This window comes from Otolemur garnettii, unplaced genomic scaffold (assembly GCF_000181295.1).
Source record: "Otolemur garnettii isolate 467f Iridium unplaced genomic scaffold, OtoGar3 scaffold00045, whole genome shotgun sequence".
NCBI classification, from domain to species: domain Eukaryota; kingdom Metazoa; phylum Chordata; class Mammalia; order Primates; family Galagidae; genus Otolemur; species Otolemur garnettii.
Window position 1 is genome coordinate 1,437,301 of NW_003852440.1, and position 19,297 is coordinate 1,456,597.

Consider the following 19,297-nt stretch of genomic DNA (forward strand, 5'->3'; position numbering starts at 1 on the left):
CAGTCTGTTAATGCTTTGAAATTAAGAGCTATAATTAAAATCTCTTGTTTATGCCCAGACAATAGAAATGTCTCTAAGAGCCAGTGAATAACTTTATGTTTTGCTCCTTCTTACATTATTAATTGTAGTTCTCAAATGTCAGCATTCATCAGAGTCACCTGGGGGACTTGTTGATATGCTGATTGCTCAGCCTTACCCCCAGAGTTTCTGATTCAGTAGATCTGGTACCAGATCAGAGAATTTGCATTTCTAACAAGTTCCCAAATGATGCTGATAGTGCTGGTGTAGCGATCACACTTTGAAAACTATTGATTTATTGACCTTTTCATGTATCTAGCACTTTGCAATGTGATAAGTATATAAAGATGAAAAGAAAACATCCCTGCCTTACAATTGCACATGGTAGCATGGTGGAGACAGACGAGTAAATATATAGTGATAGTAGAATGGAGTGGATGCTGCGATACATGGTAATACAGTTGCTATGAGAATACGCCAGAGGGGCATCTAAACTCAGAAGGAAGTTAAGGCTGCAGGTATGTGTAAGGCCCCGAGAAAACCCTTGGTTCTGAGGTGAGTTTTTAAAACTTTATCATAAAAAAACAAAATAATAACAAATAGAAAAATGACCCTGTGTCATGCTTTGAATGAGACTGGTAAATGAATTAGTCTTTAATGTTTCCTTTAAGAAATTTTCAATCAAAATGTTTTAGACAAGCTGTTGTTCATAGGGGTAGGACAACATGTCTACACCTTCCTTTGCTAATTTGTTTTACTTATCTTCATTTAGTTTTTAAGAGACCAGAGAAAGCTGTTTCTGTTTTTTTCCACAAAAACTTTTTAAATTTTATGTATGTTAGAATATAGACAAAACTAGAGAAGAGCAGGAAAAGTCAGAGCTAGTGAAACAGAGTTGGTTTGGCAGCTTGACCGGGGACACCAGGTGCTGAGCCCACAGGTTAATGGGATCAGCTCTTCATAGCAAGTGTACGATTCTGAGACAAAGTGACAACTTAAGAGCACTAATGCAATTAATGTTAGGCCATGGACCCAGGCAGGGCTAAGGGTGGCTCTCATTTGGGCATGGTAAGCTGGGGGAGGAGGTTGAACAGGAATTGGTTAGAGGTATACTTGAAGAAGGGAGCTTGTTGGTCAGTTGTTCAAGTTACATGCCCCTAAAATGGAAGCGAGAACATTTTAAGTAGCAAGGCAGTTTAGAGAAACAGAACTGTGCTCATGAGGTTGTTTGTCTTTGCAATAAAGACATTGTGCCCATTGAAGCAGGCCTGGACTGTGCCGTCATCCCAATCCAGAGGGGGAACACCCTTACAGGAATAATGGTCTGTGGGGCCCGTGGCTATCTCTCCATGTGCAGTTTTTACTCAAAGGCATATACCTAAAGCTATGTAGCATATTTCATTTTAAATAGTTATACTACCAGTGGTAAAGGGAGCTGACGTCAAGAAGAAATTATGAGTAGAATGTTCAGACTTTAAAATCATGTAGTGCAGTTTTCATTGAAGCTGAACTATTTGTCAGGCTTTTTGATTCTCCTTTTGTAAATTAACAATGAATCTTGTAACCTTTTTTGTAGCATACATCTGTGGATGGATATACTGAACCACACATCCAGCCTACCAAGTCAAGTAGCAGACAGAACATCCCCCGGTGTAGAAACTCCATTACGTCAGCCACAGATGAACAGCCTCACATTGGAAATTACCGTTTACAAAAAACAATAGGGAAGGGAAATTTTGCCAAAGTGAAATTGGCAAGACATGTTCTAACTGGTAGAGAGGTAAGTTTACATGACACCTTTAATATTTGCCTATACTTATCTGGAGTCTTGTTAAAAAGCTTTTCTGTAGCTGATGTAGGGGATAGGTGACAGTAGCAATGTGTCAACACTGGGGAATGTGTGAATGGAAGACTCTTAGGTAGAGCTATATCACGACATAAAAGTTAACCTTTTAACATTGAGAAAAGAATCAGCCCTGTGTGTTAACATTCCTTATAAATGAGGTGTGGGGTAAGTGAATTTTCCTTAGGCTTCTGACTTTCGTTGTATGGTTTCTGTGAACATTTCTGATCACCATAGCTACCCAGTAAGGTAGGATAAATTCTTACTAATTGCTGCTTAAGTCAGGTGTAAATATGTAGAAAGTCACCCACCCACTTATGTTTATTTGTTTAGAGACTATGTTGGATTTCTAAAATCCCATGCATGTGTTTTAAACTATGTACATTTATGTAGTAAAAGTTTATATATTTGCACATACGTGTATAGTATGTGTGTATACTGCACATATGTATAAAACATATACATGTATATCCATGTACCTATCTGTACATTGGGGTTAATGACTTTATTTAAATAAGCATCTAATATTTTATTATATAATGTTTAATGTATCTGATAAGGACATTGTAAAAAAATCTCAACCATGAAATGTTTTTAGTAAGTTTTCACTTTGCTCTATACATAATATTGTTGTCATTTCCCATTGAATTTCATTCTTTCTGTCAGTTCTGACCCTAGGAGCCATTCAGACATAGGCTATACTTGGAAGAGCCTTAGATATTCAAATCCGTTTTGTCAGTTTGTCTATAAGTAAGCTCGGGTATCCAGTCTCTCTACTCAATCATTTTATTCACATAGTACTTAACAAGTTTAAAAGCCATTTCTCCCTATAATTATTGTTTATCAAGATCATAAGTAAAAGATTATAATACAGGATGATTTTTACTTTAAAAAGGAAAACTTGGAAGAAATAAAGGCTTCATTTAACTGACTCAAGATCAAATAGGTTAAAGACTTAAGTCAATGGAGTATATTCCAAGGCTACCAAGTTATCAAAACTTTACTATGTGATTATGTGAACCCTCAAATGGAGCTATATCTTGTTAGGAATGAAACAAAAAAACATTTTCCTTGTAAGTTTTTATTTATGAAAATATATATTTTCAATATAATTTAATGTTTCCTTTTTTTAGGTTGCTGTGAAAATAATAGACAAAACCCAGCTAAATCCTACCAGTCTACAAAAGGTATTTAATTAATTTGACAATAATCAATTAGAATATGAGTTTTTCATTAATACATACTGTCCTTTAAAGTTAGTTATCATAAATTTCCTACTAGATATAATATTACATTTCACCAATATATGTAGGAAAAAATGATATAAAACATACTGTTTTGACTTACTAAATTATTTGAAAACTGCTTAAATGTATGCACCGTATGAAAGAATTTGTCTCTTTTAATTCAGAAAAATAAAACTTTGTGCCAAATATTTAAAAATATTTGAGATTTGAAATATTAAAATATTTTCAAGTATTCAGAATTAACATCTGAAAACTGGACTTTATTAAATGAATAATCAATCCACTTACCACTAGTGTTCAAGGTGTTACCTGTTGTCGGTTTTTAGTATGATGTGTTTAACTATTTTTGCTATGCGTTTAGCAAATCAGAAATTAGAGTTTATTATATCAAAACTTTTTTCCCCACATGTCTCATTGCCAGATATCTCAGTTTATTTTTATATATTCCTTCTTAGAGATGTTTATTTGTACTTACCTGAGATGCCTTTTATATTTGATAACCAATATAGCTTCATAGCACTGGTATTTCTGCTCAGGAAGAACATGAAAGTTTTGCTGGAGTCTGATTTTTCTGTGAATGTGAGATATAGTATATTCTGAACTCTTCTGGAAGAAATTCTTTTCTTCTAGCACCATTCTTTCTGTTAACTGTGATTCATTTGTGTGAATAACAAAAAGGAATCCTCCCTAGTCTAATGAGTTACCAAGATGCTGCTTTTTACTGGGCTAGAGCCACATTGGGACAGATTTTGCCCATCTATGTGCTAAGAATCCTTTTAAAATGCACAGACTGCATAATTGTACCCAGTGGCTCTTTCCATAGCGCACCCAATTTTTCCACTTTTATTGGATTTAGTGGTGATTATTACTCTGGTAAATTGAGTAATTTTAAATGGCATTTAGAACACTCAGGACTGTTGTGCTGAGTTAGATACATAGTAATGTGATCCCCACTCTGTCTTTTCCAAGGGGGAGCAGAGAATGTTGTATAACCAACCTCATGCTTATTGAAAGATGTGAACATGGAGCTGAATGTTGTTTTATTTATCTAAATAGCAAAAATGTGTACTTGATGACAAGTAATTTCTGTTATAAAATCTGCTAATCTCACTGATAATGTTGTTTTTCCAAATAGGCATATAAAAATGATACAGTATTGTTTTCTTTAATTTGTGAAAAGATTAAGATTCACTAATGTAGCCACTATGTATCGTTTTAAAAATAATTTACATTTATATTGATGGTTAATCTCATCTCCAGAAGTGTTTGGTTAAATGTTATTCTGGTTTGACCTGAATTTAAGCTGATCTTCTTTTATCTTCTTCTATATAAATATATTTATAGACAATATTGCCTTCCTTTGCCAACATCAGTGATAGATATTTAAAAGAATCTAAATTTGATATGCCAACTGTCTTCTAAAGTACAAAGTTCTTAAAAGCAATTTGGTCTTTAGAATTGTTAAGCATCATTGGCTTCAACGTTGCTCATATAATATACTCATGTTATTTGTATGACATATTTTAAATTAGTGGAATCCAGTTTAATGAGTTGTCACTGTTTAAAAAAGTATTTAAGGTTGATGACATATTTATTTCTTCCTCTTCAAAGCATTGAGTCCCAGGCTTTGGAGTGTGTTTTGGAGGATTGTCCACGTAGTGACGATCCCTGGAGATCTTTTAAGCAGCTTCGTAATGTTGAAGGAAAAGGAAAAACAGCAAAGCAATATTTGTTCATAGTTCATGAATTTGAAATGTGAGATTAATTGTCATTTTCTCAGAAATTCCACTGGTTTTGAAACTTGGACACATTAGTTTATGCACAAATGACAATGTTGTATTCAACTACCTCAGCTCATAATCACCAGGTTGCAGTTTATATCTGCTAACATTTTTATTATTTCACTGTGATGTGTTACAATTCCCAATTCACAAAATGACGTAATGGTTCAGAAATGATTTCCTGAGTAGTAAAACCTATAATGAAATAGAATACAAGACTTACTACTACTCAGAATTGTCTTGTTAAATAAGAGAGGCCTGCTGCTCTGAGGTTACATAAAATGTGAATCCCTGTGCTAGGACAGTGACTTTGCACAAACAGAAAAAGTATGAAAAACTTAAATAATTGACCTGTGAGAATTAGACCTTACTAAGTGAATGATCCTTTTACCATTAGTGTCTGGTGTGTTATCTGTTATGTGAAATGTCACAAAAGTGAGTTTTTGGATAAGCCTAGAGATGTCTCTGGTAAGCTGTTAAGAACATCTGCAAAATTATCTTTGTCATGTTGAAGAATTTGGTTACTAAGGTGAACAGAACCATTACAGCAGTATTCAGAATTCAGTATCTTAGCAAATCATCAAGAAAGCAAACTTGTAAAATCAATCCCAAAATTATTGTCAAATATTTTGATCAAGGAGAGAGCAGAAGAAGCTCTTTGGCAATATTACTTAACAAAAGTCTCTGTTGAACATATGCTAAACTATCAGTCACTCTCACATATGTGTGCTTTATAACATGTTTCATTTTATGCCGAAAAAAAACTAATTTTTGCTGACTAGCTCTTCCATATAGTTCTTGCCACATGTATATGGGTCATTTGGAGAAAAAAATTTGACCAGTTCTTATGTGGGTCAATGAAAACCTAAGTGATAAGAGGATTGGTATTTGGTGGACTAGGTAGCACAGACTGTAAAAGTTTTCTTTTAGTCAGTAATGATGAAAATACTATTGGGGCTTTTGTGAAGAATAAGGGTGGGAATATTCTGTAAGGAATGATACTGCTATGTGAATAAATAAGATTATACCTAATGCCTCATTACACATTCCATCATTCTTCTTGAAATTAGTGGTCAGCAACATCCCTTTCATCTTGATTTGGTTTTGAATGAATTACTGAAAACAGCATTTATCATAAAATCATAGCTATTGAGAACTGTGTCTTTTCAGCATGCAGTGTGGATAATTGATGCTAGAATACCATGGATTTTGAGGGAAAAGGTATTCAAGTTTTTTTCAAGGGGATACCAATAATATTAATATTTAGCTAAATATCAATAGTTTAAAAGTTGAGGATGAGAGAACCAGACCAAACTGTGCAGTTCACTACACATTAGTTATTGAAGAAAGGGCTCAATGACATATTATTAGGCATGTCTAACATACAAGTTCTGCATCCAAATAAGAAAAATGCTTTCCAGAACAAGTATATCCAAAGAATATTATTAGGAATCCATTTTTCGTTCCTCAAGTTGAAACTTCTAGTCTTTCAACTTTTGGGTGTGATAAGCTCAGCCACCTAGAATTTGAGAGCTCTGCATAATCTTCACGGAACAATGTCTCTGCAAGGTTGGCTCTAATACTCCACCTGAAGAATAATCTTGGGGATTATCTGAAATGCACCTAATGCTTATTGCTTTCCCCAGTCTCTGGTTGGGACTTGGGATTCTTTTGTATTTAGTAGAAATAAAAAAATTAAAAAAAGAAACAATTAGAAGGGCAAACTGTCTTATAGCTCAAACTAAATGTCATTGATTTTGCTCATTAATTTTTAATCTAATAACTTTATTGAAAGAAAATTATATTTCTTTTTATTTTTCCCTCTTTTTTTGGCTCCTCCTCTTCTGTTTACTTTAAATAGGGTCATTTTGCTGGCCACTGAATGTTGGAGTTTTGCAAGGCTTGATTCTAGGACTTTTCTTCTCTTTCTGTGTTCTTTTCCTGGACTATCTCAAAGGTAACAATGGTTTAATTGTTTCCACCAGTAGGCAAAGGCACAAATGTGTCTTTTCAACTGAGGCCTCCCCAAAATTTGCATGTAATTTTCTCTCAAAGACCCTCAAACTCATTATGTCTGAAATTGAACTTTTGGTCCCTGCCCTGTCTCCTTTGTGCCCTCCTACTTGGTCCTTTTCTGGGCTTTCCTTAGTGAATGGCACTGTTTCCAAATTGTGTAAGCCAGAAAGCTCAGAATCATACTTGATTCCTCCTTCTTCCTTATGCTCACCATCTGATCCATCCTTGAGTCTTGCTGATTTTATTTCTTGCCAACTTTTAGGTGGCATTCCATTGTTGGTATTCTAAAAATCAAATCCATCAATATCCTATCCCTACTTAGGCTTCCTTTTCCTCTTCCACCTCATGGACCACCAAATCCCCATTGCTTCTCCCTACTCTCCTCATTCTCACTCCTACAGCTTCTGTGACTATCTTTCAACTGCTCCTATTAATACTCTTTATTTCAGCCACCAGGCCTTTGCAGCTTCTCTCTACACACTAAGCAAAGCTTCTCTCTCCCTCTTCCCTTATCCCTTTATTTCAGCCTTAGACTCACTTCTTCAGGGAAAGCTTTCCTGTTCTCTACTATGGAGTTAAATACCCTTACATTACCTAAAATCAAACGCTCATAACGAAGCATTAGTTATAATCACTTTAGTTTTTATCTGTTTGGTTTGGATAATAGTTTTGTTTGTTGATGCTTTTTTGATGCCCATAAAACCTCTGTTTAATTGCTTGGCTTTTATTAGCTGCAAAGCATATATCCATTTCTACATTTTTAAGAAACTACTTATGATTTACTAAAATAAATATGAAAGAATTTTCTCTCAAGGGAAATGGAGGAAGCTAAACCTCTTCAAATCACCTACGAATTTTAGACTAACCATCTGGCTCTCTTAAAAGTCATAGTCTTATTTAGTTATTTTAAGAGTCAGTATTCCCATTTTTTTTTCTAAGTTTGGCAATGTGTTGATATAGTAGAGTAGCCTATTTTTAATTTTTGGATAGGATTTCAGAATGTCTTTCTCATTTGAAAAAATTACTTTTTCATGGCTCAGCTCCCAGAGCTCAATGGTTAGGGTGCTGGCTACATACACTGAGGCTGGCGGGTTCAAACCCAACCCCAGTCTGCTAAACATTGACAACTACAACAACAACAAAAAATAGCTGGAAATATGGCGGTGCCTGTAGTCCCAGTTATTTGGGAGGCTGAGGCAAGAGAATCGCTCACTTAAGCCCAAGACTTAGAAGGTGCTGTGAGCTGTGATGGCACAGTACTCTACTGCAGGAGACATAATGAGACTCTCTCAAAAAAAAAAAAAAAAAATCACTTTTTCATGATATTTATTTATTGCACTAAAATGTTACCTTTCTAATTTTTTTTTTAAAAGAAAATAAAGCATTACAGGTATAGTTGAAGCCTCATGAGTCATTTCTTGGTTACAGTCCCATCTTTTTCTACCTAAAAATAGCTGAATTTGGTATTTTTAATTCTCATTCAGTTTTTAAAAAAATTTTTTTACATATGATTATTTGTACATAAAACACATTATGTTATTTATTTTTATACTTCCTATCTTCTGCAACCTGCTTTTTAAATTTTTTTCTTATAGTTTTGTTCAGGTTAGTTATATAGTCTAGTTCATGTACTTTCACTACTTTTTATTGTATCCCCTTATATGAATAGTCCATGGTGTATTTCTTTTTCCTTTAGTATACTACAGTTTATTCATTATTCATTTTCCTCTTGGTGGATTTCATTGTTCTGTGCATTTCATTTTGTTTTTCTCGTCAATTGTTTTGTTTTTGTTATTACAGACAATGCTGCAATGATCTGTTGTTCTATAAAGCGATATACCTCACTAAGTGGAATTGCTGAGTTGAAGGGCATACCTGTCCTCAAATTACTGGATAATATCAAATTGCTCTTCAGGGTGGCTAATGTCAAATTACTCTTCAGGTTTCTACTTCTGTCAACCCTGTATGAGATTTACTGTTCTTCCACATGCTGGCCAATACTTTATATTATCATTTTTTAAAATTTTTATCAGCATTGTGGATATGAAATTATATCTAGTTTTAATTTGAATGTCCATGATTTCTAATGAAGTTGGCCTTCTTTTCAAGTTTAAGCCATTTTTAAGTTTAATACCTTCTTTCTGAAATATTTATAATAATTTCTTATCATTTACTGAGCACAGCTTGTCCCCAAAATTTCTTAGGAGAGACTTAAGTAGTATAAAATAGGTTCCAATTTATAAGAAATAATATTTTAATTTATCTATGAAAATAAAATTGGGGTTAACTGGTATAGCCTATCATTTAAATAGTACTTCTTTCTGTTACTTTGCAATGAACAATTGGCTACAAGTTACCAAATTTAGGAAGAAGTATTAAACAATAATTTTACTTTTTAATTATAAGTCATCTAATTCATATTCATTTAATTGTACAAGGTCAGACAATTAAGTTTGAGAACGCATCCTAGAAAGAATGCTACATGCCTCATTGCTAAAAATCACTACGATCACCTTCAAAGTACTCCTCTTGGCCATCTGGTGACTGTGGTGATATTCAGCACTGAGGTATATGGAGCTTTTTCCAGGATGAGTTTGTGAACTTAATTGTCAAGCTTCATATGACAATAGCTCTGATGGCTAATTCAGAAGAATTTCAAAATTGCTTTGATGGGTAGACTAGGTGTTTGCATAGCTTCCCAAGGGGAGTCCTCAGAGGTGAGTGTAGTGATACTTAGTAATGAAGTATATAGCAGTTTTTCTAGACTGAGTTCACACACTTAATTATTGAACCTCTTATTTAGAATTCTCCCTCTCTCTGCTATTATTTCACGGGAAGAGCTTAAGAAGTTAACTTTTAGAGTGGTATTAGCCATAATTTTATAAAATATTTGATATCCCCAAAAGATGGCTAAAGTCTAAAAAAGAAACGACATGATGATCCTAGAAATTAGAAAGCAAAAATTTTAATATACACAATTCTATCCACAGAGGCAAATTATGTATATATAATCCCTCAATGAATGGCACCTATGAGAATCTAGATGAGGACCTAGCCGTCCCTTGGAACCCAGTGTCAACTACAGGGTGAAGCAGCGCCCACACTTTACATTAATAAGCCAGTAAACTGCTATCAAAGATACAGATAGAGCTTTTATAAAGATTGCAAGGAAGCCAAAGAAGGGCTCCTGTCTCTCCTAAAACCCAAATCAGAGCAAAATACTTGCAAGGCCAAAAAGGCTGTGCTGAAAGGTACAAGATCTACATGTCAACTTTCATTGACTATCCATCCCAGTTTACTCTGACTCTGAAAACAGCCTGGAAGAGCTCTCCCAGGAGGAACAAAGTTGGTCACTGTCAAGTTCTCAATGACTATAGCATCTGCCTCAAGATCCAGCAAGTGATAAAGTCTTATGACATTGACAAGGCCAAAGGCAACACAGTGAGTAGGCTAATGGAGAGAAGGTGACATGAATTTGACCCCTGGATGTACTACTCTGGGTTTGACTACAACGAAACTGTCTAAGCCATGTCCAGTTGGCTAGTTCTAAATATAACATATTTTCTTACCATCAAAAAAAAGAGTAATAGGAACAAAGAGTAGTTGAGAGGAGAAAAGGAAAATGCTTGTAATTGAGGTAAATATTGATTGACCTAATGGGGTTTGGCTGATCCTGATCTAAAGCCTAGCCAAGAAGGGCTAAATTGAAAGGTAAATATCTCTCCAAAGAATTGAAGATCATTTATTACCTTCAGTTATCTGGAACAAAGCCAAGAACCAAGAAGGAAGCAATAAAGGTCTCTAAACAACTAGAATAGGCTAAATAGACTAAATAGTGAAGTCTGCCTTTTAGTCATAGAAGATCCATCTCCAGCCCTCACTTATCATTTATTTCTCTAATTTAACACATGATTTTAACAAATTCTGACCTAAATTTTGAGCACATAGCAAACCTGAAACAGTAAGTTTATAAGGGATTAGTGAATTCAGTGCTCTTCTGCTAAGTTTGCAAGTGCTAGAAACACTATAACAGGGGTTCTCAACCTTCCTAATGCCCCGGCCCTTTCATATAGTTCCTGTGGGTCACGACCCATAGGTTGAGAACCACTGCACATTACAGCTTGAACATGAGGGAAAAAAATAGAAATAAAAATTAGAACCAGAAACTCATTTGGTAGTATGGAACAATATACTTGCAAACACCTCAGTTTTCTATTCTTACACTCAGATCACATGATGCACACAATAATTGACTTTACAAATAATAACATTCCATTTCAATGTAAACTTCTGACCATAGTCTTAAATATCTGCTCTGTCTCCCCTCTTCACCCTCTCCACTTTCCTAAGGAAGAGTAAGCACTGATAGGGTTAGCATCCTTGCTGGTAAAGGTCTGCTCTGGGTTAAAAGATCACGTGTTTATATGGCTCACTGTTTTTCCCTCTCCCTGCTTCTTTTGACTCAAGCTTTTGACTTATTAGCTCCAGTCTCTTCTGTGCAGCCAATTGGAAAATAAAGAGTTTTTGGTAGGGTTTAGGGGTGGTTATGGAGAGGAAGCGATGCCTTAGACCTGTGATACTTGTCCAAATGGCCAGAATTCTCTAGATTGGAAGGTTGGTCTGATTAGTCTGTCATAACAAAATAACACACGCTGGGTGTCTTAAACAGCAGATATTTTCTGATAGTTCTAGAATCTGAAAATCTAAGATGATTGTAGACAGGTTTGGCTTCACTTGAGTCCTCTCTGCTTGGCTTGCACATGGCCAGTGCATCTTTGCCAGTTCATTTCCTGATATTTCTTCCTCATCCAGTCATGTTTCACTAATACCCCACCCTTCTGATCTCATTTAATCTTAATTATCTTAAAGGCCCTATCTCCTAAGTAGAATTACTTTGGGGGTTAGGGATTTCACATAAGAATTTGGGGTCAGAGGAGACACAGTTTAGTCTGTAACAGTAATCCAAATACAGCTAATAATTCAAGTGTTTCTTTGGGAAGAAGGACGATTGATGGGACGGGATTCCAGCATTTTACTATCCTTACTCGATATACCATATGAAACATCCCAATTACTCCTAACAGAAATCACCCTTCCTCTTTCCCCAACTGCCTTTTTTTTTTTTTTTTAGCCAACACACACCTTCATGTTGTTGCTTGTTGTGGTTTTTTTCCTCACTCTTTGCCAAAAATGGATGAAGGAGAAGAATCAAAAGATTGAACAATATGTTCAAGATATCTTTTGATATAGAAACCTAGTGGTTTTGTATTATTGTTTTAAGTAGAATAAAAAATTATTTTCTGATGAGAACTTTGGCCCTGCCTATAACTATTTTCCTTGCTTCATCTCCAGATGGAGGTAGAGTGGCCTTCTGTTTAGGTACTATTTTTGTTAAATGCCCCAGATTTTCACAAGATGATTTTAATACTATCTCTGTTCTTTGGAGAATGGAGTAACTACCAGTCAGGGGCTAACTTTATCAGCTTAGTGCCCATTAAAAGCTCTTATAAAATAAACAAAGAAACAAACCAAAAACAAAATAGTACTTATGAAGGAAGGCCTGCAGAGTATTTTGCCAGTCTATTTCTTTAGTTACTCTGCAATAGGAAGCTGCCAGGAAACATCAGTATGCTTCATTTAGTTCTGAGATATGTCCCAGCCAGTTTACTTCAAAGAGAAAACAACCAGATTTGGCAACAGCTTCATAAATGTTAATAAGAGTAAATTCAAGATTATCCATGTCAATGCTGTCCTCACTATTTTGCAATTTGGCAGCTTTCTCAAGATAGGAGAGGCTTGGCGCCTGTGTCTCAAAAGGCTAAGGTGCCAGCCACATATACCTGAGCTAGCGGGTTTGAATCCAGCCCGAGCCTCCAAACAGCGATGGCTGCAACCAAAAAATAGCCAGGCGTTGTGACAGGAGCCTGTAGTCCCAGCTACTTGGGAGGCGGAGGCAGAAGAATCGCTTGAGCCCAGGAGTTGGAGGTTGCTCTGAGCTATGATGCCAGGACACTCTACCCAGGGTGACAGCTTGAGGCTCTGTCTGGTGGGGCGGGGGGAACAGGCGAGAAAAGGGAGGAATTAGAATCAAGAAACTGCATAGCTTATTTATGCAGTAGCTTAATCGACCACTCTTCCAAGTATATAGGAAATGTCTATACCAATTAGAAAGTAAGATAAAAGCTCTCTTCTATAATTTAGCAAGGAACTGCGAATGGAAAAACAAGGTTAAAAGTGTAGAATTATTAAAATACATAAACGTTTTAACATTTTGATTAAATACAAAAATGTATATCCTTTGGGTACATGTGAAACTTACTAAATGTAGATTATAAATGTGTTAACACAATAACTAAGAAAATGCCATGAAGGCTATGTTAACCAGTTTGGTGAAAATATTTCAAATTGTATATAAAAACAGCACATTGTACCCCATGACTGCATTAATGTACACAACTATGATTTAATAAAATAAAATAAAAATAAAATGTATATCCTTTCACCAATCTTTTCATGTAGGGCACAGCCTTTTTTTTTTTTTTTTTTTGCAGTTTTTGGCCGGGTCCAGGTTTGAACCCACCACCTCTGGTATGTGGGGCCAGCGCCCTACTCCTTTGAACCACACGCACTGCTGAGCCTTTTTTTCTCTAATTGGGTCTTCTGATTGGCATTCTGCTTTGTTTATCTTACCTTACAAATCATGCTTATAAGCTTACAATACATTTGATACTATTTCCAACTTTTTTTTTCATTAAATGTTAGCTGTGTACATTAATGCAGTCATAGGGTACAGTGTGGTGTTTTCATATACAGTTTGAAATATTTTCATTAAACTGGTTAACATAGCATTTATGTCATCTTCTTAGTTATTGTGTTAAGATGTTTATATTCTACTTTTAGAAAGATTCCCTTGTACCCTTGAAAGATAAACCATAGAGGTGATCCCTCCAATCACCCTCCCTCCACCCATCCTCCCCCTCCCCTCCCCTCTGTCTTCCCCCTCCCCTCCGCCTTCCCCCTCCCCATATTCCTAGGCTCTAATTAGGTTATAGCTTTCATATGAAAGCTTTTTTTTTTTTAAGGGAGAATTGAGTGATAGTCAGGAAGCAATCAGAGTGAAGCAATCTTTCATGTTTATCTTGCCCACACCTAGTTGACAGCAATTTCTTTAGTGACTTTTATCTAATATTTTCAAAGTATCAGTATAGTTTGTTTTGTTAAACCACAAATGGGTAAGTCATTGGCTTATGTCAAATTTGTTTTGGACAGACTTGAAGACAACCCCCAGTGATCCCTGCTTTCTGGTGTTTATACCTTTGTATAATTCTTTCCCTTGATTGTACAGGACCTGTGATTTGCTTCTAACCAATGGAATAGGGAAAAGATGATAGAATGTCACTGTCATGATTACATTATGTAATATGAGACTATCTAGCTGGCAGACTCTCTCTAGAGATTATTTCTGCTGACTTGAAAAAGTAAATGGCCATATTGTAGAAGTCTGCTTGGCAAAGACCTCTGGGCAGTCTCTAAAACTGTTTTTTATCTCAATGCCACACTTGACCATGAATATATAGTTAAATTTCCACAGCACACTTAAATTATGTTGATCCAAAAAAAAAAGAATATCCTTACTGTACTTTGAGCTCTTTTTAAAAATAGTTTAATTAATGATCTTTAAAAATATTTACAGCATACATAAGATTCTCTCATGGCACACCAGTAGAAAATCACTTCTCCAAGAGGTAAGGGCCTCTAGCTGAGAGCCAGCAAGAAGCCAGGGATCTTAATCCTCTAGCTAAAAGGAAATGAATTCTGTCAATAAGTGGTTTAGTTTGGAAGTAGTCAAGCTCCAGATGAGAACTAACCTGGACAACACCTTGACTGCAGGTTTGTGAGACCCTGAGCAGTGGACCCAGTTAAGCCAAGCTTGAAATACCAAGCCACAGAAACTTGAGGCGATAAATATGTATTGAAAGTTGCTAGGATGTGGTACTTTGTTATACAGGAATAAAATACTAATACATTAGTCAAATTACCTATTTGCGGTAACAACTACAACTGGCAAACATGTTTGGGACCCAGAAAACCTTTAGGAAGCTTGCTGCTCACCCTGGAGGAAGTGGAAGGGTGCGGTATTCTTTTAGCTTAACAGAGAGATAAAAGCAAGAATAGATGAAGAAAGCAGAGGTAATAATTCATTTACATATTATATGTAAGTGTAGGAGAGTAAGATTGATATTAGGGACTTTTCTGGTGATGATACAAATAAATACAAATGATGCTTATAATAATAATTATGCTATTCATATTAATAACAAGTTAAAATTGTAAATCTATACAATGTTGCAAAACAAAATATTCTTTATAATATGTTCTTGTAGGTTGGAGGGAAATAAATATTTTAAAAACTAATGTCCAATTTTTTTTATATTACCTTAGTTCCAAGTAAGTATTTTTCCTCATAAAATGACTTTTAAGTGTTTAAATGACTACTTTTATTCCTCAGTCAATAAATAGTTCTTATGAAAGTCATGACAAAATGAGAGGTATCATTATACTTGTTTTTCTGGAAAAAAAATTCTTTGCTTACATTAAAACCTAGGATCATCAAATTTGTGTTTTCATTTTATAGCCATCTGTGAATTTTGTCTGCTCATGTTACATCTGCTCATGTGCCATAGTAAGAAAAAAGAAGTTGAAACCAGAAGTCTAAATCTTCTGAAAATCTATCCCAGAGTTGTACACTTGCTGTTGGCCTGGGAGTCCCTGGGCTGTGGGTCACCTGATGAGGTGCTCTTGGAGATGAGAACCTCAATCTGAGGGGTACATCAGATAGGCAGAGAGGGGAGGCCCGGGTGGAGTCAGAAGCCAAGGTTAAAAACCCTGAATGAATTTCGAGGAAATTACCTGCCCAGATTAAAGAAAACCCCATGAACCCCACACATAAGATTCCCCTTATCTTTTCTTCTAGTAGTTTTATCATTTCAGGTCTTTCAGTTAGGTTTCTGATCCATTTAGAGTTGATTTTTGTGCAGAGCAGTGGTTAGAGCCTGATATCGTTCTTCTATCTATATCTAGTTCTCCTCCACCATTAATTGAAAAGACTGTCCTATCCCCAGTGTATGTTATTGGAACCTTTATTAAAAATGAGTTTACTGTAAATAGGTGGATTTATTTCTGGGTTCTCTATTCTGTTCCTTTGGTCTGCATGTCTGTTTTTATGAGAAAACTGTTTTTATGAGAAAGCTGTTTTGGTTTTACAGCTTTGTAATATAAATTTTGAGGTCTGGTAGTGTGGCACTTCCAGCTTTATTCTTTTTGCTCAGAATTGCTTTGGTTATTTGGGATATTTTTTCATTTCATAAAAATTTTAGGATTTTTTTTTCCTATTTCCATTAATATTTTGATAGGAATCATATGGAATCTGTAGATTGCTTTGGGTAACATTATCAATTTAACAGTGTTATTTTTTCTGATCCATGAGCATCCCTGGGATGTGTTTCCATTTGTTTGTATCCTCTTCATTTCTTTCATCATTGTTTTGTAGTTTTTATTGTGGAGAGCTTTCATCTCTTTTGTTAAATTTATTCCTAGGTATCTTTTGGTAGCTATTATAATTGACATTGCCTTCTTGATTTCTTTCTCATTTAGTTCATTGTATATAGAAATGCCACTGATTTTGTATATTAATTTTGTATCCTGCAGCTTTATTGAAATTGTTTATCAGTTCTAACTAAGAATTTGTGGGTAGAATCTTTAGGTATTTCCATATGTAAGATTGTGCCGTCTACAAACGGGACAATTTGACTTCCTCCTTTCAAATTTGGATGCCCTTTATTTCTTTTTCTTAAGCCTAATTGCTCTGGGTACAATATTCTTTATAGCAGTTTTGTTCTTAATTGCCAAAACTTGGAAGCAACCAAAAATAGACAAATAAACTGTGGTACATCCAGACAACAGAGTATTATACAGCACTAAAGGGGAATGAGCTATCAAGCCTTGAAAAGCCATAACAAAACCTTACTTGCTTATGCTAAGTGAAAGATGCCAATCTGAAAAGACCTCATGCTGTATGATCCCCAGTTTGTAACATTACAGAAAAGACAAGATTGTAAAAAGATCAGTGGTTGCTAGGGTTTAAGGAAAAGTGAGGGATGACTAGGCAGAACACAGGATTGTTAGGACAGTGAAGTCATTCTGTATAATAATACTAAAATGGTGAATACGTGTCATTATACCCATAGAATGTATAGCAACAAGAGTGAATCTTCATGTAAACTGGTCTTTGTGGTAATGATGTGTCATGGTAGGTTCATCATTTGTAAGAAATACACAACTCTGGTTTGGGATATTGTAATGAGTATATGTGTAGTGGAAGGGAATATATGAAAACTCTGTACTTTCTGCTCAGTTTTGCTGTAAATCTAAAATTGCCCTACAGATCATGTGTGTGTGTGTGTAAAATTACTTCTCATGCCACCCTCTTTGCCTTTTCCTGGTTCACATACCTGAGTAAGATGGTTCGGTCAATGAATGTGGGTTAGGTGTTCATTTTGATCAGAGGTTGATAGTATGCTAATAGCTGCTTTTCAAAACTTGCTAGCCTTGTTAGGGTAGGTAAGAAGGTTGCCCCCCATTATCTGAGGCTCCAATTGGCAAAATCATCTGTTACAATAACTCAAAGGGATCTATAGAGCTGTGGGGCCCACAGACAGAGCAGACCTGGCTCTGAGTGCACTATCAAGAGTTCTTCAGTGCTAGGCCTTCAAATGCAAAGTGGGGCAAGGATATTGTGGTGAGTAATTTGGCAACACCTAATAAAATTGAACATGCATGGCTCGGCGCCTGTGGCTTAAGCAGCTAAGGCGCCAGCCACATACACCTAAGGTGGCGTGTTCAAATCCCCAGCCTGGGCCCGCCAAACAACAATGATGGCTGCAACCAAAAAATGGCCGGGCGTTGTGGCGGGCGCCTGTAGTCCCAGCTACTTGGGAGGCTGAGGCAGGAGACTCACTTGAGCCCAGGAGTTGGAGGTTGCTGTGAGCTGTGATGCCATGGCACTCTACCCAGGGGGATAGCTTGAGGCTCTGTCTCAAAAAAAAAAAAAAAAATTGAAGATGCATGTACCCCACTATCAAAAAATAAGTGTCTAGGCATCTGTCAAGAATATTACAGCCCTATTTGCCATAGTGAAAAAGTAGAAATAAGCATTTTAAGTTGGACAGTTTTCTCATATAATGTAATAGAGCATAGCAATTAAAATAGATGAACCAGTTCTATACATAAATGAGAATAAATCTCAAAAATATGATACTGAGTGAAAAATAAATTTAGAAAGATATGTTCAATCACTGTATTTATCTAAAGTTTAAAATGCAAAAAGTAATATTGGTATTTATAAGGGGTGTACATAAAGCTCTTGTGCAATTTAAAATAGTTTAACATAGTAAATTACACACGAACTTTATGTCTACCCTGTATATACAAATGTAGAAAAAATATAAAAGTATATGGGGTGATGCATACCAGTCTTAGGGTAGTGGTTATCTCTAGGGTGAGAAGGACGAAAGAGGTGGAGTGAGTCTCTAGCTATGACTAGAGTAATTAATGTCTTAATACTTTATTAAAATAAAATCATTAAAAATTCAGTTTTTTATGCAAATATGGCAGGACATTAACACCATTTGTTTAATCTTGGTGATGGACACAGGTACTATATTGATTTTTGCACTTTTCAAAAAATTTACAATTTATAATTCTAAAAGAGATTAAAAGAGCATTAATTTAATTAGAGAAGAACAGATTGTGCAAGGTCTTGAGTAAGGAAGGTTCTTAGAAAGTTCAAGGAACTGAGAGAAAAGTGTTGGATAGCCTGAGTGCAGTCCATTTAGGAGCAAAGAATATCATGAGATAAGGCTGGAGAAGTGATTTTCATTGTTCAGGATTACGGGTTTTGTTCTGATGGCATTGGGAGCTCCTGAATGGATTTTAAGCAGTAGAGTGCTGTGTTGATAATGGACTGGAGGATGAGAGGATAGAAGAGAGCATCAGAATTTTGGGAGAAGTTCTTAAGGATGATTCTAAAGTTTCTTTCAGTAGGTATTAAATAGATACACAGAGCTAGGGAAAACCTGGAAAGTATGAAACTTGGTATGTGAAATCAAGTACTAGATTTGAATTCTTGTGAGACAGCCAATGGAAAATATTGAGTAGGTACAAATGTGGGGAGGAGAAATTTAAATTTAGGAGTCAGCAGTAAATTGATGATACTTGAAACTGTGATAAATCATCAAGGAGAAGCATACAGAATGAGAAGACAAGGGGTAAGAGCTGAACCTTGGTGGGCAGCTCTATATTTAGAGACTGAGTAGAGGGGGAAAAGATTTGGT

General features: G+C 35.6%; 2 protein-coding genes across 4 annotated transcripts in view; both read left to right on the forward strand.

Moving 5' to 3' along the window:
• The first annotated feature begins 1,044 nt into the window (after nt 1-1,044).
• Nucleotides 1,045-3,060, forward strand: LOC105887082 (serine/threonine-protein kinase MARK1-like). Its single transcript, XM_012805870.1, has 3 exons — nt 1,045-1,086; nt 1,595-1,798; nt 2,995-3,060. The coding sequence occupies exons 1-3, from the start codon at nt 1,045-1,047 to the stop codon at nt 3,058-3,060; spliced, it is 312 nt and encodes a 103-aa protein (XP_012661324.1).
• MARK1 (microtubule affinity regulating kinase 1) overlaps nt 1,601-19,297 on the forward strand; it is an 81,396-nt gene continuing 63,699 nt past the window's right edge. For all 3 annotated transcript variants that reach the window (XM_012805883.2, XM_012805884.2, XM_012805885.2), the window contains exons 1-2: nt 1,601-1,798; nt 2,995-3,048. The gene's annotated coding sequence lies outside the window, so the exon portion shown is untranslated. The remainder of the gene's footprint in view (nt 1,799-2,994; nt 3,049-19,297) is intronic.